General features: G+C 35.7%; 1 protein-coding gene across 2 annotated transcripts in view; it reads left to right on the top strand.

Moving 5' to 3' along the window:
• LOC149565231 (26S proteasome regulatory subunit 8 homolog A) overlaps window positions 1-20139 on the top strand; it is a 109137-nt gene extending 88998 nt beyond the window's left edge. For both annotated transcript variants that reach the window (XM_089818782.1, XM_089818781.1), the window contains 2 exons: window positions 19439-19549; window positions 19644-20139. In XM_089818782.1, the coding sequence (XP_089674908.1) occupies window positions 19439-19549; window positions 19644-19784 (252 nt within the window). In that variant the 3' untranslated portion in view covers window positions 19785-20139. The remainder of the gene's footprint in view (window positions 1-19438; window positions 19550-19643) is intronic.
• The last annotated feature ends 4120 nt before the right edge of the window (window positions 20140-24259 follow it).

Below are 24259 nucleotides of genomic sequence, written 5' to 3'. Positions count from 1 at the left end.
TAAGGCAAGGCAATGCTTTCCATAATACCAAGTTCCGGAGAGTATTAAATTGATATCCTCTTCCGCAGTGAATTTGAAACAAAAAAGGCCACTTGGCATTGTAGAAATACCAACACTTCCCTTAATCTTCCATTTTTGGCCTACCCACTTTCGGACCATCTCTATCGTGGGTTTAAAGGCAACAAATCTACCAACAACACATAGTTTGAGGCCAGAAGTGACGCTGTCCACCAAAGTATTCGGAAGGGAGATCACTGGCCCATTAGCACTGTGCGCAATCTTGGGATCCTCCATTGAATCACTAGCCCCATTGGTACCCACTAGTGCATTCTTCCACCCAACGGGGGTCCTAATCGTCAACTTTTTTCTACCTTAAATAGGATCACCAACAGGTTTTCCATTTCCCAAGGGGGTAGGGCCAGGAATTGTCTTCATATCCACATCTATGGCCCCACACCATTCTGTCGGGATGTCCAAATCCCTGTGTAGGGCTAACACCGTATGCAAGTCTGGGCATGGTGGAGGGTCAAGAGGTTTAGGGCCCGCCATGAAGTTGGATTCAAAATTTGAAAAGGAGCAGCAAAAGGCGGTTGAGTTGTAGAGCTCGGTTTTGGTTTGTACAAAACAAAGATAAATTGTTTATCAAAAGCATTCAAATCTTAACATTGAAATGCAGGGTCACATTCTAATGATAAAAAAAATTATAGAACATATTTGGATTTATTGAAGCCAAAAAAGATTGTCCATGTTAGATTGATCATAATTGTCAATTTTCTTACTCTTTAAGCATATTAATGTTAAGAATCTAAATAAATATAACATTAGAAATTGTTATTATTATTGAATATTATATTATTAATATCAAAAATTGATATTATATATTATATTGATTATTATATCAATCTTATATATGTCAATATAATATATTATATTTGATTTGTAAATTATATTGATTATTATATCAATCTTATATATGTCAATATATAATATATTATATTTGATTTGTAATATTAATTTTAATACCAATATAATTACTGTTATATTGATTATTATCAATACACAATATTATTAGTATTAAGAATTGATTATATGTTGATCATGATAGTAATATTAATAATTAATATAATATTAATGCTAGTTATTATTATTGATATTGATTGATATTCTTTTTGCTTATTATATGTGTGTTATAGTTAAATATATGTATAATTATATTGTTCATATATCAATATCGGGTCATGAGAATCTCCAGAAGATACATCTATCTTTGACTCCTTATTTTGATTTTTGGTTGCTGTAGTTGCCTTTGTTGAGGAAGCATGAGAGCCCAAACATCCCTTTCTTGAATCCTCAAAGCATCATAATATTGTACCTTATTTAAACTAGAATCAACACCTTTTCTAGGCATGTGAAAGAAATCAAAGAACCAAGAATCAGAATCGGATTGGAATTGGCAAGGCTTACTCGAATTGTGAATTGCCTATGAATTGACAAAGTGAAAATACCCTTGAAATTTAAGGATTTTAACAACGAAATACTTATTTCATGCACCCTTTATTTAATATAACTTAAAAACACTATAACATCATCAAATAGAAGTAACATACATAAACAATAAACCTAATTGATAAATCTGTCACATACATAAAATTTAAATTGTAGCTTACGTAAATAGAAATCATAGGATCATAATGAGTCATGCCATATATATATATAATTATAAATGTTGTCAAATCATAAATGTATGTAAGATGAAGATCCATAAAACCAATGATATCAAATCATAAATGTATTTAAGATGAGGATCCATGAAATGTATGTCTATCTATAAACAAAATGAGAAAACAAGGCTCTAGCTGAAGCTTCATCATCATCCTCAAGCTTGGCTGTAGCCTCAACCTCAGCTTTTGAGTATCTTGTATCAGTATGCGTTCTACAAAGGCGTCTAAGGTAGGTCGTAGAAGACCGATGAGTCATAGCCCTTGCATGCGAGATGGGTGCATGAACATCATTGGGGCCTGTCTCTGGCGTGCTCTGTGTGTGCACGCGTGCGTCTGCCAATGCGTGAATGTGCTCAATGGTTGCAACTGAGGCACTGCCATTAGTACTCAACTTTTGCATGACTATGCATTGGTCGGTTAGAACCTCCTCATCTGCCCTGAAGTCGGGAAGGAAACGATATGCTAGATTAAGGTAATAGGCAGCTGCATGGATGGGCCTTTGGAGCTGATTCTATCATCTCCTATCAATAATGTCCCAAATGGGGCCATACTTCTCTGACACTCTTGCAGCCTGGGCTCTAATGACCTCCTTGGCCCTATATATGCCCTCTTATATGTAGCTTATAGAGGGCTTCTCCCCATTAGCAGTTCGTAGGAGAGATGCAAGGGGCTCACTGATCTGCTTATAATGTAAAAATAAAAGAGTCAAAACTAATTCATTAAACAATTAAATAATAAATAATAATACTAAATGTTAAATTGTAAGAAACTTACGTTCATTATTTCTTGAGTAGGTGCCCAAAAACCATTCTCATCAAAGAGGCAATTCCCACACCTATTCCCGTGGTGGTTGTAGCATAGGAAGAGGAAACAAACTCCTTCCCAACAATCATGCGCCTAAATTCTTCCCTTGATGTCATCAAAGACTTCAATGTGATGAAATTCAAGGCAAATTTCGTGATGCCCGGATGAGCTACGTCCCTGTATCCCGTGTATTTCCTCATTGTGGCAAGGACAAATGCATGATTGTATATAAACTTGCATATATTTTTGGCCCTTTATATGTGTGATTTGATCCACTCAATCTTACCAATGTCCTCCAACATGAATTCAAGGCAATGTGCGGCATAAAGAGTCCAAAATATTGTGGGGTGCCTCTCCATCAATAGTTTACCTGTAGCAATTTTAAATTAATTAGAATTTACATATGTTAAAAAGCGTAGAATTAGAAAAGTTCGAAATTTGATAAGTTGAACTTAAAATTTAAAACTTAAAACTAAAAGTTTACCTGCAGCAACATAACTTGTTGCATTATCCATCACCACTTGCACCACATGTTCTTCCCCCACCTATGCTATGACTTCCTTAATAACCTCACACAAGTATGTGACTTTTTTGACATGAGAGGAAGCATCAATAGATTTGATGAATATGTTGGATCCTACAAAATTTAAATAGAGCGAAACATTTAATTATCATGGACCATCAACAAATTAGCAATCAACAAGTCAAAATTTAAATTATTCAATCATAATTCACAATGCATGTAGGAAAGTAGAATGATCAATCACCTCCACATGAAACAAGAAAATTGAGGAGTGTTCTTCCCCTCCTATTTGTCCAACCATCAGTCATGATGGTGCAACCCTTTACGGTCCATTCCTTTCGGTGGTCCGCTATCTCAAACTTCATGTCCTCTACCATTTCATTTAAGAGGTAGCTACTCAACTCAACCTCAGAAGGGGCTTTAAAGCCCAGACCACAAATAGTTACGACATCTATCATGCCTTATCAATAAGGAATCTTGTCACAAATAGATTATGATTAGAAATTTAGATGACAAATCGTTATGTAATATCAAATATGAATCATTGATTACAGTTTACACAAGTACAAAAATTAAAAAAAGAGAACAAATAAAAAAAAAGTTAATTAATAATTACATCGGTGCAATAAATTGAATGTTGCAAAAGTACCAAACTTGCAAATTTGTTTTTTGGCAGCATCATGAATCTCCTTGTTCAAACTACCCATGCTCTCAAGTGCGGGTTGTGAGCTAGGAGTAGTGCGTGGTACAAAGTAACTATCCAATCTATTCTTTCGCCTTCCAGGCTGAAATATAATAGGCCTAGGTTTAGTATAAGATCAACTAGCACTAGGACAAGCACTAGTACTAGCACTAGCACTAACTCTAGCACTAGGACGAGAGGGAGGCCTAGAAGAATCCTCTCTAACACAACCTACGGATGCGGATGCTGGAGCATGGGAGCCAATGCCACCTAATTGTTCAAGTTCTCTTTTCTTATTTAACTTATCTTTTTCCAGTGCCTTTAATGCCATATAACATTTTAATTTTGCCTCAGCGGTTTGTTTAGTGCACATGGTAATATCATGTCCAGGTATGGCTGCAATATGATATTTGAATCTATAGATGCCACCTGAGTTTATTTCTTTACAAAAGCAACATCTTGTTTAGGAAATTCTTCAGTATAGATCCAAGCCTCATCCTTTTTAGGCATTGTGGAAAATGAAAGTTAAGGCTACTGCAATAAGAAAAATCCATTAAAAACTTAAACTGAAAAAAAAAAAAATAGCAAACACTACATTAATTTTTGAGCAAATTGTACAATATAAAATTTAATAGATGTTTGCAAATTTGTTATAAAAACATTGTAGGGTTTGCAAGATTGCACCTTGCAACTTAGTCAAAAAACATGTAAAAACTGAAACAGATTCAACATTTACAAATGAAAACTAAAAAAATTTGACAAAAGAATGAAAACTACACTACCATAGAAAAATAAAGCAACACTTACTTCTTGCAAATGAGTTGAGGAGTATTGCTATCAGCTCCTCAATGCTCCCAATGCAATCTTATGGCCTCCTCAAATTGATTTTTGATCTGCTTGATGCTCTTCTTTCTTGCTGTTTGCAACCCTATGATTTCTCTTTTCTCTCCTTCTCTCTCACTTTTCCTCTCTTCTTCTCATGCTAAACAATTAGAAAGTCTTTTAGGGTGTTACAAGAATGAGAAAAGGCAAAAACAAAAAAAATATAAAAATGTCAAATTTCTTTTTAATGTTTTTCAGTCATCCTATTCCCTAGCCGCACGGCCGATTTCACGTGCCGATTCAGGCCACTTTTGGTGATTTCTCCCTGAATCGGCAATACAAGCGATTCATGCAATATTTGACCCAAAAACTGCCGATCCATTTTACTGACTAACCAGAAATTGCCCAGCCTTGCCTGGATTGCGGAATCAGAAAAATTGCCTAAATTGCAGCAACTTGTTACTCTCGAATTAAGAAATGAACCTTCACTCTCGTTTAAGTACACTACCATGACATTTGACAAAGGTTACATGTGATCGCAGCTGTTCTACCTTTACCCTTGTCCCCAAAACACGATTGCTTTACTTCTATAATGGGTACACTCCTTGTTTTTGCCTATCTGATTGTACACAAAAAAAATTAAAAAATATTAAGACTGCTTGACAAATGTATCAGGTTTGTATTTGTGTAGAATTCCATTTCATTTATATGCAATATCACACATGTTTTTTCACATAAAATCTATTAAATCAGAACCATAATTTCATATTGTCTTGTTTTTTCAGTGTTTCAAATCTGTCAAAAGCTTAAATAAATCAGATTTCCGAGTTTGTTCAATATAATTAACAATCTTTGCAAATGTGCTTGAAGTATCGAAGAATTATTGTCGTCGAAGGCCCTAAAATCTATGGCAGTTGGTTTAATTTCTAATTCCTTACACAGGTTTTAATGCAGAAAAAACATTTCATTCTTCAGACAATAAATTTATTAAATATTTCAACTTCATTAGTGTGAATATGATACTATGAAGTTCAGAAGTTATGAACTGAAACATAGAAGCACACATTTTGTTTCTTAGAGTGACAAGTGCGTGGGGGAACATATTTCACTATATTTTTGCTATATCTCCACCTGGTCTGGTCCTACTCTGCTCTTGTGGGCTTGATTTAGTTCTCTGGTGGCATGTAATTTTTCACAGTTCACAATCAGTTTTAATTTGTTTTAGGTAATTGTTTTTCATTCATTTTAGTTTGGGAAATGCCGGGGTTATCATGGGAGATGTAGGAGACGTCAGTTTTTATTGGTGGAATGCCTCCTGTAAACAGGGTAGTTTCCAGCCAAGTCTCTAGTGATGGAGATGCATCTTGGTGCTTGAGATGTTGCGTCTGAGGGGGTCGGAGAGCTTAATATAATGTAAGAAAAATAAATCAAATATTTAGAAAGTAGATGATGTCACATAAAAAACTATATTCCAAACTTGAGAAATACTTGAAAATGGCTTGTGACATCTGTTGGTTTGTCACAAACATCTTAATTTCTTGAACTTTGGTGTACTTTTCTGTTCACTCTATTTTTGTGTGAGTCTTTTGCATCACTAAGTGGAGGGAGTGGATTGCGCACATTGCGCTGATCACAAACCTATTGTCTTAGAATTTTCAGTGTTGTTTGTTATGACTTGGATAATATTTTCAACTCCCACCATCTTGGTTGCTCTTTGAGGATTTTAGCAATGAAGTTTGTGTTATTCACTCGCTTGTCACAAGTAGCTTCCTTTAAAAACATTGTTCCTTTAGGATACACTACAATAACATTGATTAAATGTTTGTTCTTACGATCTTTCCATCCTTTAGAAACGTTGAACATTCTTATTTGGACCCATGAACCCTTTATTGGTCTCTACAAAGTTTTTTCGGTCAGTAAGGTGGTGTGCACCTGCTCATGCTTAGGACTAGTGAAACTTGGAGGTGTTCGACTAATTGCTGTTACCATATCATCTAATATGGTGATCTCACTAGGTTGAAAGAAAGCCTATTGGCATAATTGTGGTATACAATGTGCTTGTTTGCAATGTTCCTTTCTTAATTCTAAAATGCCTTGTCTAATGGGGCTCTTTTGGGGAAGGAGAGGATTTATTATCTTCTCAAGAAGATGGTGCCACAAATGACGTATACGGGGCAGTGACTACTGAAGATTCCATAAATGCCCTTTCAGGTTGTTTGTACAATCTCGTTTTAGATGAAGGATTATATCTTAATATTTCTCTAATATGAGAGAACTTGTTCCTTGGAGAACTCCTTTTTGTTTGGTCTTTAGATGCACTTCGATTCCTTGGCTGGCCATAACACATAGATGAGCTTTCAGTAGACTATATGTGCTCTTATAGCCGTTATGACATTGACTACTACAGCAAAGAAAACCACCGCCTCTAGGATGTTGCTCAATAATTGTAAATTTTGCCAAAGTTACAAGGAGTGGTCAAATTTGAATAGCCTCTCTGTCCTTTCGCACACTGAACTAGAACTAGGGACAAATATTATCAATGGATTTTTTTTACAAGGAAAACTAAATAAAAATTCAGAATGTAACCCTAGGCATATTAACTTGGGAAAAATAAATCAGCAACAGTACAACCCTACAATAATTTTACAAGTAGAAAATTTGAATAACATTTTAAAAAATTCCTTAAAATGTTTTTAAAGAAACTAGGAAGTTACGTGAAAAATTATCCTTTATGAGATGGGTGGGAACGACTATCCACGATATATGGAAATCAGACAATAAGGTGATGTCAAAGGAAGGGATTGTGTTTGTCAAGTAATTTGTATAGTGTTGTGTCGTCGAGTGTTGTGCTTTGGATAATCTTTGAAAAATAATATTTGTTTGGTGCATTTTATTAATTATTAATGTTATTAATAGTAATACTATATATTGATATTGTGTTTTTATATTTTTAGATAATATTATTTTATATGCTATACTATTGATGCTATTTAAAGATAGTTGATAGCATTTATTAATAGAATTATGTCTAAAAAGTATGAAGAAGTGGCAAGCAGAAATAAGCTTGCGAAAAAAGCGAAGCACGCCAATCATGCGAATTATGCGAAAAACTTTAAACCCTATGCCAACAAATCTCAGAAGAATTGCTCCAACAGAAACTCGCAGGCATACCATCAGCATTCTCAGGGATGGCGAAGCCCCAAAGTGCAGAACTGGACGGAGGACGCTAAGTTCATGGGTAACTCAGAAGTAAAGACTTCGAATTCCTTTGCCCCACAGGTGGATTTACAGCTGGAAAGGGATGGAAATCTATTTTGAAGCTCCTGCTGGGATTACGCCGCACATAAGAGGATTTCTCCATTCAAGTTTCACTCCGTATCAAGTCTGGACAAACAAATTGCTGTTTTCAATTCTACAAAATATGCTAGGCGTCACCGGAATTCCCCATTTCTAGGGCTTGAAAGCTTCGCTTTCCATTCGAATGCAGATGGTCCCTCTTCTTCTCTGATGAACCTTCCGCTGCTTACTCCCTCCACCTATATCCCTCCACACCGCAGAGAAAACCCTAGTCTACACCAGGCCCCTGTTATTCCTATAGCCACCCAGCCACCTGTGACAGAAACTGAAGGCACAGTACTCATCATCAGCAATTGAGACAGTGAGGATCGGTGGGAAGAATGTCAAGAGGTAGGTCTTTATGCCTTTTGGAATGGCCCCATCTCGGATATTCACAAACTGATTGACTGGATAGAGGTTTTCTGTGGCTCCCAGGTATGTATAACTCATTATTCTGACAGAATTGTCTTTATTCATTGCTGTGATGAGGTAATTAAAAGGAGTTTCTTAGGGTTTCCAACTGTATGTTTAGAGGTCATGCTGTACATTTTTTTGATTGGATTCCTAACTGCTGTATAGATAATTTAGATTTTTCAATTCCTACTTGGTTTGAAGTCAAATCCTTACCTCCTGAATTGAATCAAGTTAATATTTTAAAAAGGATTGGTAGATCTTTAGGAGATCTGATTGGATTGGATTTGTCATACGAAAAGAGCAATTATGTTAGACTCCTTATTAAATGTCACATTAATAACACAAACCTTAAACCTATAAAACTTATCACAAACAGATCCTCATATAACCTAAAATTTCAAAAATATGAGGGCAAAATTTTAGACATCATCAGGCTTGATGATGAAAGGAAGCACTCATTCAATATGATATCAAAAACTGTAGATCTCAACATGACGTTGGCATTCATCAGAAGAAGGCAGATCAGGATGGGACTGAAAGAACATGATCTGAAATATCACAAGATATGTCATAATTCAGAATCTACAAAGGATAAATCTAGAGAAAAAAATCATCATGAATTACGTCATAAGAAAGATAGTGCTCAGAACAATCCTAAGATATTCACAGATGGTGAAAACAGGAATTATCAATCTGATAGAATCAACTCTATGACAAACAGCAAGTATGATGCTCCCTCCTTGGAAGCAGATGGACAAGAACAGAATTTCAGAACTATGGATGGATCCCCCAGACCAAGTTGTAGACCCAGGATTCAAAGCATCATTGTAGATAATAGAAAAGAGAGTAAGAAAGAAAGGAAAAACAAAAAAAAGAAAGATGTTAAGAAAACAGCAAAGGAATCTCAGCAGATAGCAATTTCCTCCATGGAGGATATTAAGGATCTGGGTAATGCTCTCAACAGTTTGGAGGAGAAGGAACAGGTACTCCTATTCGAAGTTACTGGCAGTTCGGATGAGAAGACTAGGGATAATAACATTAAGACTCATGAGGTAGCATCCCCCCAAGCAAAGGCTACCCCAAACAAAGAGTTTCCAAAACGGCTAACTAAATTTTGGCAAACTCCATCCCCTAAAAAAGAAATCATGGAAAATAGGGTCAGAGCAGCTGTTTTAGAATTGGATGATTCAAAGGACATTCCAGTTCAAGATTTTCAAAATTTTTTAAATCAGAAAGAGGACAGGAATGAAGTGCTGAATACAGATTTACTCAAGAGGGAAGAGATAGACTATATTGAGGAACTATCAGATGAGCTAATTCGGGTCTTTGATGTTCACAGTGTAGACGGCGACAACAGGGCACAGAAAGAGGAATTATTACAGGAAGTACTACAATTGGGTGGAGAGAACTATACATTCTCAGACCTCAGAAGGAATCTTTCCGCCTTTGATGAGGAACACAAGTCTTCTACGATCTCTCCACTGGCTCAATGTGAGAGGGAAGGGGACATGCTTGAGGATTAGCAGGGTACAGCAGAACATCTACTTCAAGATTTGGTAACAGATGGGAATGTATTGGATGAAAGTAATAAAGATGATGTGGTGGAAAAGTCACAGGCTAACCTGGAATGGCTGGGTATAAAAAAGAACATGGATGGTCTCAAAGTCCCAAATTATGGCAAAATGGCAGCTAAAAGAGGAAGGAAATCCCTGAGAGAACTTAGAGAAGTGGATGGCAAAGCCCGGGAACAGCAGAAAATCAGCCAACTGTTCAATAAAGGGAAGGGGAAGTGCCTTCCCACGGTATCATGAAGCTTACTACATGGAATGTTAGGGGTCTCAATGCCCCTAACAAGAAAAGAATTTTAAAAAAGAATTTAAACAAATTTGAATCAGATATTATTCTTTTACAAGAAACTAAACTAAATAAAACTGAAGGACTCAGTCTAGGTAAAAAATTAGGCAATTGGAGTTGTTGTATGTTTGAATCGGTTGGAGCATCGGCATCGGGAGGTCTAGGTTTTATCTGGAATCACAGAAACGTCTCTTTAGAAATATTATCTTATAAAAATAATTGGCTAAGTAGCTTAGTAAGTAGTATTAAATCTAATATCAAATTCATCCTATTCAATATATACGGTCCAATCAGTACTTTTGAGAAAAAACTAGTTTGGGAAGACATTAGTCAACAAATAAATACTTTCCAAGATATTCCTATAATTGCTGGAGGAGATTTTAACACAATAATAGAACTGAATGAGAAAATAGGGGGCTCTCGACAGATCACACAATCCATGAGAGATTTTAGAGAATGGTGTACAGGTAACAATTTAATTGATATCCCTTGTAATAACGGGATATATACATGGAATAACAAATGTAAAGATTTTGCACATATTGCAGAAATATAGATAGGTTTCTTATCAGAGGAGATTTAGGAGTAAATAATTTAAATATCCAATCTCCTATTCTTCTGATTGTTGGGTCTGATCATTTCCCAGTTAGATTGGAACTGATAGAACCAAAAAAACCTAGTAGAAACCCATTCAAATGCGAAAATATGTGGTTCTTGGATGCTAGTTTCTTAGGTAAAATAAGTGAATGGTGGTCACAAGGTGAATTCGAAGGATCGAAGATGTTTATTTTTGTTTCAAAAATGAAATGGTTAAAAGAAAACATTCTTAATTGGAATAGAAATCATTTTAATAATATCTTCAAAGAGAAATTAGATATTGAAAATAGATTAAATAATCTCAACTTAGAAATTATTAAGCATGGTATGAATAATGATAGCTATCAACTAGAAAAAGATCTGCTGGTCAAGTAGGAAGACATCCTTTCGAAGGAGGAAATTTTCTGGAAGCAGAAATCTCGGGAAAGATGGTTAGAGGAAGGCAATCGAAACACCAAATATTTTCATAACTCGACTCTATATAATAGAGCAAAGAATACTATTACTAGTATTAGTAATAATGAGGGGATAGTCACAAACAAACCCTTTGAGATAGCAGATATCTTTGTTAATCATTTTCAAAAGATTCTAAATAATTTAGAAGGGTCAAACAAGATTGAGTAGGACGGAATGGTTAAAGATATTCCTAAATTATTGTCATCCTAAGACAATAAAGCTCTTAACGAACCAATATCTATTGAAGAAGTAAGAGAGGTGGTGTTTAATATGAACCCCGATAAATCTCTTGGGCCAGATGGATTTCAGGCCTTCTTTTTTCAAAAATGTTGGGATATAATTGAAAAAGACCTTTGGGAGGCCATTGAAGCATCAAGGAGGGGTGGATCTATTCTCTCTGAAATTAACCACTCCTTTTTTACTCTGATCCCAAAGAAGGCAGAACCTAAGATTCCAGGAGACTATAGGCCTATTGCCTTATGCAATACTGTATATAAGATCTTCTCTAAAATCTTAGCTAACAGATTGAAATTAGTGCTGCTTAAAATTATCTCTGAGGAGCAAACAGGTTTTGTTCCTGGCAGATCAATTTTAGATGGCATCATTATTATCCAAGAAGCAATCCATTCAGCTATTAAGAATAAAGATGCTTGTATGTTTATGAAATTGGATATCCAAAAAGCCTATGACACGGTGGATTAACGCTTCCTTTGTAAGACTTTAGAAGCTTTTGGATTCTCTCGTCAATGGATCAATTTAATTTTCAAATGTATTTCAACTACTAAAATTTCTGTGCTTATTAATGGATCTCTTGAAGGCTTTTTTGAGACCTCTAGGGGTATTAGGCAAAGGGACCCTTTATCCTAGTTCTTGTATATCATAATGGCAGAAGCTTTTGGGAGAGCCATTAAGAAAGCATATAGTAATAATGAAATTAGAGGTGTCACTGTCACCAAAAATGTTCCTAATATTATGCACCAACAATATGCAGATGACACTATTTTTCTTGGTGAGAGCTCTCTTAAAGAGGCAGCTGAAGTGAAGTCAATCATCAAAATGTACATGAAAGCATCCGGACAAAAAGTTAATGAAGCTAAATCGGAATTTTTTTTTATCAACACTGACTCTAAGCTTGAAGACCAGATTTGTTTGATGATGGGTTACAAAAAAGGTGTGTTCCCTTGCAAGTATCTTGGTATAGAATTAGAAATGCATTCTAAATCTGGTAAGGTATGAAACAACACCTTGGAAAAATTGGAAGCCAAGATTGATAGCTGGAAAGATAGATGGCTTACGAAAGCTGGTAAAAGCATCAAGATTAGGTCGGTGTTATCGGCTATTCCCACGTACCCATTGTCTTGTTTGCCCCTTTCTAAACCCCTCCTTAAATTTGAAGGAAAGCTTAGAAATTTCCTCTGGAAAGATGGCAATGACTCCAAAAAACTGGTTCCTATCAAATGGGAGAGTGTTTGTAAACCAAAGGAGCTTGGAGGTTTAGGTATCAAAAACCTTTCATGGCAAAATGAAGCTTTAGGGGCCAAGCTTATTTGGCGACTTTATTTAGAAAGAAATAAAAAATGGGCAATCTCTCTGTAGATGACCCTAGTTCAGTGTTCAGAATGAAGTCTCTTCCTAAGGGTTCATAATGCTGGAATTTCATGGTTAAGTGCCGTCATCTAGTAAGTAAATATTTAACCTGGGACACTGGTCTAGGTGATAAGGCCCTTTTTTGGGAAGATTCTTGGGATGGACTTCTGCCAATTGATTCTCAGCAAGTTCCACCTCGCTTCATTCATAAACTCACTACCTGCTGGGGCAGGAAAGTGTGTGATTATAAAATTCAGGCAATCAGTAATAATCAATTAGTTTGGACCTGGAAATTGGTGGAAGGGGTTGACCTGGATCATGAGGAGGTATTAGCCTATTACAATATCATCTCGTTAAGAAAAGTAAAGCAGATTGATAAGGAGGACAAACTGATATGGGCAGCAGCTAACAATGGCAATTATACTGTTAAAGATGTTTATAAAGTCTTGGTCAAGTCTAATACCACGGTGGAAGTTGATATTCCCCTAAATTTATGTTGGGATTCTGCCTGTCTTTCGAAAGCTGGTTTCTTCTTATGGTTAGCTTATCAAGAAAGGATTTTAACAATGGATAGATTGAGCAGAATTGGTTTGGCTGGGCCTTCAAGATGTTTTCTCTATAAGAAAGCATGTGAAAATGCTGACCATCTTCTCTTCAATTGTCCCTATGCTTGTTGGTGTTGGGAATGGCTCATCCATAACTTTGGTTGGTAGTCTCCGTTTCCTAAAAATTTCCAAGACTTTCTTAGTGTGTGGCCCACTTACATCTGCAAGGGTATTTATAGCAAACTTTGGAATATATGTCCGTCAATTCTCATGTGGGAAATTTGGAAAGAGAGAAACAGAAGGATTTTCTGCGATACAGAAATGAAAGTGGAAGATTTGACTCTGAAAATTGAAACAAGTATTGTGGAGACTATGAATTCTTATCTTAGGAAAGCACAGTTTGGAGAAGGTTCCTTTTCTTTATGGGACGGGCACATCAGGAAGACATGGCCCAAACTAATCAATCCTCGGCTGATATATTTCAATAAAAGTAAGGAGGCTAGGAATAATTGCAAATGGTCCCCCCCCGATAAGGGTTGGGCCAAGCTAAATTTCGATGGTGCTGCTAGAGGTAATCTAGGAATTGTAGGTATTGGTTGTATTATTAATAATGACGCCGACCAGTGGTTAGCTAAAAAAGCTATGTCTATCCTGCCGATATCTAATAATATGGCCAAGTTTTCTTCTCTAGAAGGTCTTAAAATTTGTCTTCAATTAGGTATATCTAAAGTTATTATTGAGGGGGATTCTCAAATAGTACTAAATGCAATCAGGAAGAGATCTACTCCTAATTGGATTCTGAATTCAAAATTAGAAGTAGTCCAGCTGATTGACAAATTTGAAGATTCGAGAATATGCCATATCTTCAGAGAAGGTAATAGTGAGGCAGATGCCCTAGCAAATGTCGGGGCGGATAAATCTAATTTCTTAAGATTTTATCCTAGTTCTTGATTTATTTGTTTTTTAGCAGGGTGAAATCTTCATTTGAATTCCCTCCATTCTTCAGGGTAGAAAACCCTAGCGATGTGGTAGAAGTGTTTATGGTATACCGAAAGAAGTAAATAGGCGTAGTTGGGAGGGTTTTGTGTTTGGTTTTCGCTTCTGTACAAGTAGGTTTATAGTATTAAGAAAGCTGATGGGTCTCTGGAGTTTTAGCTCGGCTCGGCCCTGGGTCATGTTAACTTTTAAGGATGGTCTGAGTCGGCTTTTGTATTGTTCTTACTAATCTCTGAAGGGTTTCTACTCCAGCTTTTAGGACCTCTATTAATGTTCTATTTCTTTTAGTTCTTGTAATTTCTAATTAAGGACTATTCTACGATTAGTATTAGGCTTAATAGATGGTATCTTTAGCAGATTTTTCCTTATCTTTTAGCTTTCTATCTATAAGGGTGTATTGCTGTAGGCTTTATTTCATATCCTTTTTTAGTGATCTTATACCTTATATTAGTATAGTTATTGCTGATGTGATTGTCATTATAAAGATCTAATTGATTGTACTAGTATTCTTGGTCCTCTTGTAGATTATGGCTGGTTTTCTTGTGTTGTTTTGTTTTTTTGTTTCGCTAATCCTGTTTCTTTTGTTTAGCATAGCTGGTAGTAGATAGATTTGGTGTAGGTTCTTGGTTATCTGTCTGGTGAGTCGTCTTTTATGGCCAAGAGGGATTCCGACAATTGTAATAAATTCGGTTCTAGCAAGCAAAATGTAAACGGCAAGGGGTATGCCCCTTTATATTTTCTATTAATTAATGAAACCAATAATTTTTAACTGACTGGGGTATGCCCCTTTTAAGATGTAATAAAATAGAACGCTTTGTCCCGGGCTAGACTGGAGGTTTTCTTCTTTGTTCTTTCCTACCAGTGCTCGTTTAAACGGAGTGTAAGCTGTTGTAATCTTTATTATATTAACAAAATTTATCATGGCCTTGGCCGTTTACTGATAAAAAAAGAAAAGAAAGAGAATTATATCTTGATATAAAATTGATATTTATATAGGCAAGAGCCTACAACACAATAGTAACTTGTGAGCCTCTCGTGTGAGAGGTCTTGGTTTCAAATTCGCTTAACACATAAATAATTAATTACAATAGATAACAATAATTAATCTAGGCTTTGGCTATTTACTGATAAAAAATAAAATAATTTTTTTTTGCATATTTATATTGTTAAAAAATATTATTTATGTATTTTTTTATAATTTCTTTATATTATATTATATATATAAATAATATATATATACGCACACAAAAATATATATGCACATATACATACCATTTGAGAATAATAAAAATAATTGGATCAATTTATTTAAATTTATTTATTTCTCAATGAAATATATATATTACTTATATAATTTTTTTATATTTTATATAAAGCGAATTCGATCCGTTTTTTTTTTTTAAGTCAAACTTCATCTGAATTCTTTTGTTTTTTATTTTAAATTTTTTGATCAGTAAAAGGCCAAGGCCATAATAATATTAGTAATTATTTTAAAACCTTAAGACTTTCCTGAGACAAATATCCAATCAAACATACAAAGGATAAAGGGGCATACCCTAGTTTATAAATTACCGAATTTGGGGCATTCCCCATGATGACAAATTTACAAATTACAAATTACAAAATACAAATTGAGGATGGCTCTCTCCAATGGTTTTAAATGCTTGTATAAGATCTCCCTCATGTATTATCGGCTATATATTGCCATATTTGGGTACATGAGTAGTATCTAACATATCCTACATACAAGAGTTTTGACAGAGATCAAGATTAGCTTGTTGCTAACCCAAACCTTTTGACTTAGATTGGAATGATAAAAAAAGGGAAGTTAGAGCGATAGTAGGTTGACTTATGATATTGCTATTAGGATTTAATTGTGTAGTTTTTGAGTCGAACTCATTGACCCATGTTTTATGAGTAGTGACTATCCATACGAATCCATCTCTGATGAGAATAAATGGAACACTTAGCACTCATTGGATCTAGGTGATGCTCACAGAGGTGAAGCACTGGGATTCCCTAGGAGGTCAACCATCGCATTACTACTGCAGCTTGAGCACGGTTAACTATGGAGTTTCCTCCATGGTTAAACCCACTTTGCTTGCAACCCCATTTGCAAAACCTTCTCTAAGTGTTGTGCCAATGAACCATTCGTTAGAAATCCCCTTAAGCTCATCAGTTGATAAGTAGGAGATATTTCCACAATAAGTCAAATTGTGATATTGCTATTAGGATTCAGCTGTGTAGTTTTTGAGAAACTCATTGACCCATGTTTCATGAGTAGTGATTCACAGGTATCCATCTCTCATGAGAATAAAGAGAATAGTTAGTTTGACTCAAAAACTACATAGTTAAATTTTGATAGCAATATCACAATTTGACTTGCTTTCGAAAATATCTCCTATGTATCAATTGATGAGCTTAATCAAGGGGTTTTCTAAATAAGGCTTGACACAACACTAGGTGAAAGTTTTGCAAATGGGGTTGCAAATAGACTGGGTTTAACCATGGAGGAAACTCCATAGTTAAGTGTTCTCAAGCTGGAGTAGTACTGGGATGGGTGACCTCCCAAGAAGTCCCGTTGCTTCACCTTTGTGAGCATCATCACCTAGATCCAATGAGCACTAAGTGTTCCATTTATTCTCACGAGAGATGGATTTGTGTGAATCACTACTCATGAAACATGGGTCAATGAGTTTGAGTCAAAAACTACATAGTTAAATCCTAATAGCAATATCATAATTTGACTTGCTGTGGAAAATATCTCCTACTTATCAATTGATGAGCTTAAGGGGCTTTCTAATGAATGGTTGATAAGGCACAACACTTGGTAAAGGTTTTGCAAATGGGGTTGCAAGTAGAGTGGGCTTAACCATGGAGGAAACTACATAGTTAACCTTGCTCAAGCTGGAGTAGTACTTGGATGGGTGACCTCCTAGGAAGTCCCGGTGCTTCACCTATGTGAGCATCACCTAGATCCAATGAATGCTAAGTGTTCCATTTATTCTCATGAGAGACAGATTCATGTGAATGACTCATGAAACATGGGTCAATGAGTTTGAGTAAAAAACTACATGGGTAAATCCTGATAGTGCAATATCATATTTGACTTGCTGTGGAAAATATCTCCTACTTATCACTAGGTTAACTATTAGTCATCCTAGGGTTAATGTTTTCATGTAAAAATGTGTTTCTTTTTAAATTTTTTTATTTATATGGTTGCCAGTAGGCTCCCTTGGCTACCCACAGGTTTGTTTAAGGTACACTTTAGGCAACCTGTGTACCTTGAGACATTTGGTGGGTGCCTAGCACCCTACGGCACCCAAGTCCTGTCTCTGGTGAACCTGGGTGGACCCAGGTCAGGACCATTCCCAGTAAACCTGGTACGTTAGCTGCCAAGCACCTGGGTGAGGTTCCATAAATTGTGTAGTTTTTTTCAAGGTTGCACAGGGATGGGGTTTTTTGGGTACTTAAGTTATGGGTACAGGTACAGGTAAAGCTATTTTTTAAACATGGGATGGGGTACATGGGTACATTAATTTTTAAAAAAATAATATAGTTAAGTATTTATATAAGATAAGAGTCATGAGAATGGTTTTTAAAAACAAGAAGAGTGATGAAGTTTGCAGATGTAATGTATTGCTTTCAATTTCAGATATGCAATATGTTCTTAATAATTATATATGCTAAATGTTTATATGCATAACAGAGTAAGCAGACTTTAAACATGAATAAGAAGATCATAAATCATATAACAATGACATATTGCAAATGATAAACTTCTGACTTGAACAGTGATAAGGTTTACTGTTAATCAGTATTGTATAAAAGTTTCAAATTGATCACGTATTGAATTAAGCTTGATAAACAAGAAGGTTATATGCAATCAAGAAACCAAAACAAAAATCAGAAATCTTAAACAAGGTCCTTAGCTATGAAGCTCTCCACTGAGTACCCTGTATTTGGGTATGTGTACCTTGAACTTGGGAATGTGGGTATGCCTCCCAGGGGTGTGCATATGTGTACCCATGCAACATAGGTTTTTTTTATGGGAAAGATGTACATGCATTTTTAAATATGATGGCTGGACCGGTTATTTATTGACCAGGATTACCAGGTAAACACTCGAGTACCTGGATTGCTGTTTTATATCTTCGTCAATGCCTACTTTTCAAGGGAGCGGCCTTTTATGAATAAGATTATTACAGAAATTCTGTTTGTAACCAGATTAGAAAAAGATTCTCAATTAGGCATATTTTAATCAACTGTAGCAGAATTTGTTTATTACAGCCTTGCTGGGATGGTACGAAAATTCATCCAAATCTCTGGATGGTTGTTTGGAACTTTGGATGTTTGTCAATGCTTATTTTCGAAGAGAGCATCCTTTTGGGAATAACCTTGTTGTACAAATTCTATGTTTAAACAGGTAAAGAAATTTGAGTTCAGTAAAAGATATTCTTGATTTTAGTAAGAGACTGCCAAGTACACATTTTTTTAATCAGCTGTAGTATTATTTATATTTTACACAGAGTCTGGGATTTTGGAGAACACGTTCAAATACCTGGATTGTTTTTTGAGTTTTACTTCTTCTATTCTTACTTTGAAGAGCATTTTTTTTGTGAACAAACTTATTACAGGAATTTTACTTTTAAGCAGGTTCACTGCAGAAATTTGAGTTCAGAGATGTCCTTGATTTTAGGAAGACTCTCAAGTAGACATCTTTTTAATCAACTGCAGTGGGATTTATGCATTGTAGTTTTGCTGGCATTTCAAAAATTCACTCAACTACCTGGATAATTATTATTTGGGTCTTCATGCTTGCTTTTGAAAAGAGCATCCTTTTGTCAATAAATTTATTGCAAGAATCCTATTTTTAAACAGAAATTTGAGCAAAGAGAGATTCTTTGATTTTAGCAAGCAACTTTCAAATGGATATATTTTTATTTAACTGTGGTGGTAATTCTATATTGCGGTCTTGCTGGGATATTTTGAAAATCCATTCAAGAAAAATGAATTTGAGTTGAGAGATTCTTTGATTTTAGGAAGTGACTTTCATATGGATGTATTTTTAATCAACTGTGGTGGTAATTATATATTACAGTCTCGCTGGGACATTCTGAAAATCCATTCAAGAAAAATGAACCTGATGCGTGGTATTGATCTGAAGAAAATTGCTGAAAAAATGAGTGGTGCTTCAGGTGCCGAGCTCAAGGTAAACTAGCTCTCGATATGTATTTATACAGAAAGTACACTGTTTTTTGTACCATGGCTAGGTTTTAAATATTTTACATCTTGCATTTGGACAGGCTGTATGCACAGAAGCAGGAATGTTTGCATTACGAGAAAGACGAGTCCATGTGACACAGGAGGATTTTGAAATGGCTGTAGCTAAAGTTATGAAAAAGGAAACAGAGAAAAACATGTCTTTGAGGAAGTTATGGAAATGAGGGCAAGTATCAGAGGATGTACTTGTCTATATGCACTTAAATAGTTTAATGCTGCACCTATTGGTTCCATATTTTCAGCAGCTATTTTTATTTGTCATTGATCACCAAACATGTATAAGCAATTATACTATGCTCAGGCAACATCAGGAAACCTGGTGCTTTTGGATGGGGCTTCTGTGTTGCTAGGAAATGTTTTTTTTGGGCTGTTTGAGAGGTTTTCCATCCTCAAGCATATTTTTTATTGCCAATATAAAGAACATTTTCCAATGAGCACAAGAATGTGTAATCTTGCTATTTTTTTGTAGCATGTTCCATATAGAATGGATATTCAAATATTATTCTCTCCTTGATCAAAGTGGCGTCACCTTGAATGTGTTCCATCTCCCTGTTGTGTTTTTGTTAATAATATGTAAAGCCATTGACAATGTCCGGTCAAAAAATGTTACGAGGATCTATGTTTCAAAATGATCTATATAAATTCATTTTTTATCAGCTCGTCAATGGTATAATCTAGATCCCTCATGCATGTTCATAACACCAACTACTATCAAGTGGGTGGAGATGGGGAGTAATGTCAGGGGCGAGGGGCAATGCCTTTGAGAGTTGGACAAAATCAAATGCTCACAGAAGAACAAAAGGATGCACAAATTATTAGGACTAACAATACACCATCTAGCATTGGATTTCCTGTTTTCACAATTGCTCTTTTACAATTCTTATCTATGAAGAATTTGGTTATTTCTGGTGTAGCTTTATATTTGGTCATTCTTTTGCTTTAAAAGGTAGAAGCTTAAAGCACTTTAGTAGCAAAGATAAAACATTGCCTTAAATCCAGGTTTCCATGTTATATTTACTTTGTTGTCTTCCGAAAAGTTTTGAATAGTATGGCATATTTATTTGTTCAACGTTTATTTTTTCAGTTGTTTTCTTGGAAATGCTTTTAGGATGGATGGATATTTTAGATAGTAGGCTCTCATCCAAAAATTTAATCCTAAGCCAAGATGCACTAGAAAGGCTCATTTTCACAAGCTTTGTTGATGATCTATATTTCCCATCTGTAAACAATACAGCTATGATAAATCATTTTGCAGTAAGTTTTTTATGCAGGGAATGTAATTGGAGGATGAATCTAGGGACACAATGGTAGTTGGCGATCAATTCTGAAAAGAGAGTATCATGTTTGAAGGCCAGGGGCCGGTTTTCATATACCATTTACGGCTGTTGCTTTTCTGGAAGTTTTTAGTATTTGGTTAACAGGTTGAAAAGTATGTAAAAATGTTAGTGCGCTTGCTTTCATACCTCGTTAGGCTACTTTGGAATACTTTCCAGGCATCATTACGTCTCTTTGCGACCTTCTTCATGACCTTAGTTTACATCCTTTTTTTCAATTAGTCTTGTCGTAGGATATTTATTGTAGACACAATATCCCTCAAAATCTTCTCGACCTCCTCCATTTGCAAATCCTTGACTTCCTTGACCTATATGGCCACTACAACTGTCCCTCTGTTTGGATGGCATTTCGGAAACAGGTCAAGCAAAGCCATTACTTGTAATCACAGTTTTGAGATTTCAATCTACGCATTTCTCATGTGGGAATCGCTTCACAATTGACATTTCAATCTACGCATTTCGTAGTCTTATAAGGTCCGACTTGCTCTCAACTCACTCTTGGGAAAACTACAAATGAGATTGATACCATTTGATGTAGTTACTAGTGGATATCCCAATTTGCCCTCTTATAACAGCCACTCGCATAACTAAAATAAATGAAGAATACAACATAATATTAACCTGTTTAGTTTTTTTAATCAGTATCTTTATTGTCTTCATAATGACAGCAAGTTGGTACCTATACATTCAGGCTCCGAAGCCTTTTTAACTCTGATAAACTATAGACAAGCTTATGATTTCTTCCCCTCTTTAAACTTACAGGATGGATGGCCTTTCATGTAAAAAATGTGTCACAAAGCTATAGGCTTTAGCATAATACTAAGCTCACTCTCCCATTGGTTGGCACACCATCCTATTTTCAAGTGTGCTTATGTCGGTCCCAAAGGGCTAATGTGTGGTGAAACGTCACTAATGCCACTCCAAATGGTTCCATCCTATAACATGTTGATAAGGAATATAACGCTCCAGGTGCTATTCATAGGGACTTCGAGATGATTTCACACGACCTCCAAGTGGAAAATTCAATCTTTGGTGGTATCACAGGTTTGGATTGTTTCCGACTGGTACATTAAAAAAAATGAAGCTTCATCTGAATGACTTCACATCACTCCATGGCCTTTGTAAGCTTGCTTTGACACATTATTAGATTTGTAAAGTCAAGGTATAACTAGAAATTCAAAACTTCTCAAATCATAAAGAAATTTTCTAATATATCAAGTGAAATATTTGCAACAGTAATAAGGTCTAGAAATAATTGTCTTTTAAACCTATTCTGAAAAACACGTGATTATTTCTGTACCAGTAAGCTTTGAATTGATAGTACAATATTATGTCCATTAAATTTTGCAGCATTAAATACTGTCATCAGTCATTAAAACACCGACAAACTTTCAGACGAATCTGAAAAATGATTATTACACAATTCATAGCAAAATGGCCAATCGGAAGTACATGAAAACACCACTAAAACTAATGTCAATTATTCAATTGGATGCTATAGCCGTCGGAAAAAATTGAGCTTTGGAATTCTTTGTAAATGCACAGAAAAAAGTAACAACAAATTGGAAACTCGTAGCTGCACACAAAAAACTCATAAAATGAAGCTGTAACCGCTAACACAAGTGCTGAATCATCGGCAAGAGTGCTTAAACTATCTGCAGGAGAAACGAAATTGGCAAAAAAAAAAAAATTTCTTGAATGAAAGCTCCAACGAATTAAATGAACTCTAAATGGGTACCCAAGAGAATCTCTTCCTTATTGGAGAGAGAACATCAACTTTGAATTGCACGCAGCTTCTTCTTCTATTGTCACCTAGTGCCCGGCTTGCATTGAAATGGTCCACAAGGTTGCCATTACAAAGAAATGCATTCAAGTTGCCCTAAAGAAAAACCCATGCCCAAATAGGTCCAGCTGGACAATATTTGATATTTAATGGACCATAATCTGATAAATACTTAAAACTATAACGAGCATCATATACACTATTAATCAACATATTTCTTAATTTCGATACTTCAGATCACTGGAAATATAGTAACGGGTTACGTTTCACTTGATTGTAAACATCACAAGTTTTTTAGCTCCAAAACTTGTTAGGATTAAACCAATGACAGAAACAACAATTACATGCAAATATAACCAATAACAGAAAATAATAGATCACACAAAAAAGAACATAAGACATCAAGATTTAACGTGGTTCATCCAATCTTTGGGCTACGTCCACCAAACAACAAGTGTGATATTATTATGATCTAGTGATTGTACCCTGATTACAATTCGTAACCCCTTACAACTCAATACCGCCGCAACAACCAATTTTGCATCACAACTATGAAACAATTCCCAACTCTAAGCTCTTTTTATACAAGTATTTTCACCACTTTAGGGTTATAATTAATAATTACATGTCGGCCCAAAAACTTGATAAAATAGGGCCCAAAATTTTTTTTTGGGGTGATGCCCTGAGCCTCAAAGAATTATGAAGTATGTATAGTTAAATAAAAATATGAGATGCAGCAGGGCAGCTGATGAGGAGGGTTTTCAGGTGAAACTCTTCAAACTCGGTACCATGATCTTGGGCCCTTATCTCTCTACGCTCTTTAATAGAGTGGTTTGTTTTGGTTTTTCAGACTCTTGGTCGAGACACATTATTCACGCGATCCATAAGTCTGAGTTGACCTCTGATCCCAGAAACTACAGGACCATCATGATTGGACATACATTTGCCAAACTTTATGCTACAGCTTTGAATACTATTTTATCCAGTGAGCTTGATAGGAGGAATTGCAGGGCTAAGGGTCAAGCAGGATTCAGGACAGACTACCAGACCATAGATCATATCTTTACACTACGAGCTATTATAGAGGAGGCTCGATATCACTCGAAGAAAGTCTATTGTTGTTTTGTGGATTTTCGTAAGGCTTTTGATTCCATCCCTAGAGCAGCCCTTTTTTAGAGACTGAGAGATATTGGTATTTTTGAGATCTTATTGACGGCTATTATGAGGTTATATGAGACCGTGATTGGTAGACTCAGGACCACAGAGGGCCTCTCTGATCCTATCCAGAGCACCATTGGGGTGAAGCAGGGTTGCCCTCTCTCGCCCACCTTGTTCGGGATCTACATTGATGAACTCAAGGCTTTTCTTAGTGACTTCTCACTTCCAGGTGATGGTTGTCATCTACACCAGGTATTGATCTCCATCCTTCTCTTTGCTGATGATGTGGTTCTTCTTGCTTCCTCTCTTGAGGGTCTTCAGAGGCTTTTAGATAGACTTTCATCTTTTTGTGATATGAGACAGC

Source organism: Cupressus sempervirens, chromosome 3 (genome assembly GCF_028749045.1).
Source record: "Cupressus sempervirens isolate cs-2001-9-10 chromosome 3, ASM2874904v1, whole genome shotgun sequence".
In the NCBI taxonomy this organism is placed as follows: domain Eukaryota; kingdom Viridiplantae; phylum Streptophyta; class Pinopsida; order Cupressales; family Cupressaceae; genus Cupressus; species Cupressus sempervirens.
The sequence above is the reverse complement of the archived record's forward strand: the minus strand, read 5'-3'. Positions and strand labels throughout refer to the sequence as shown.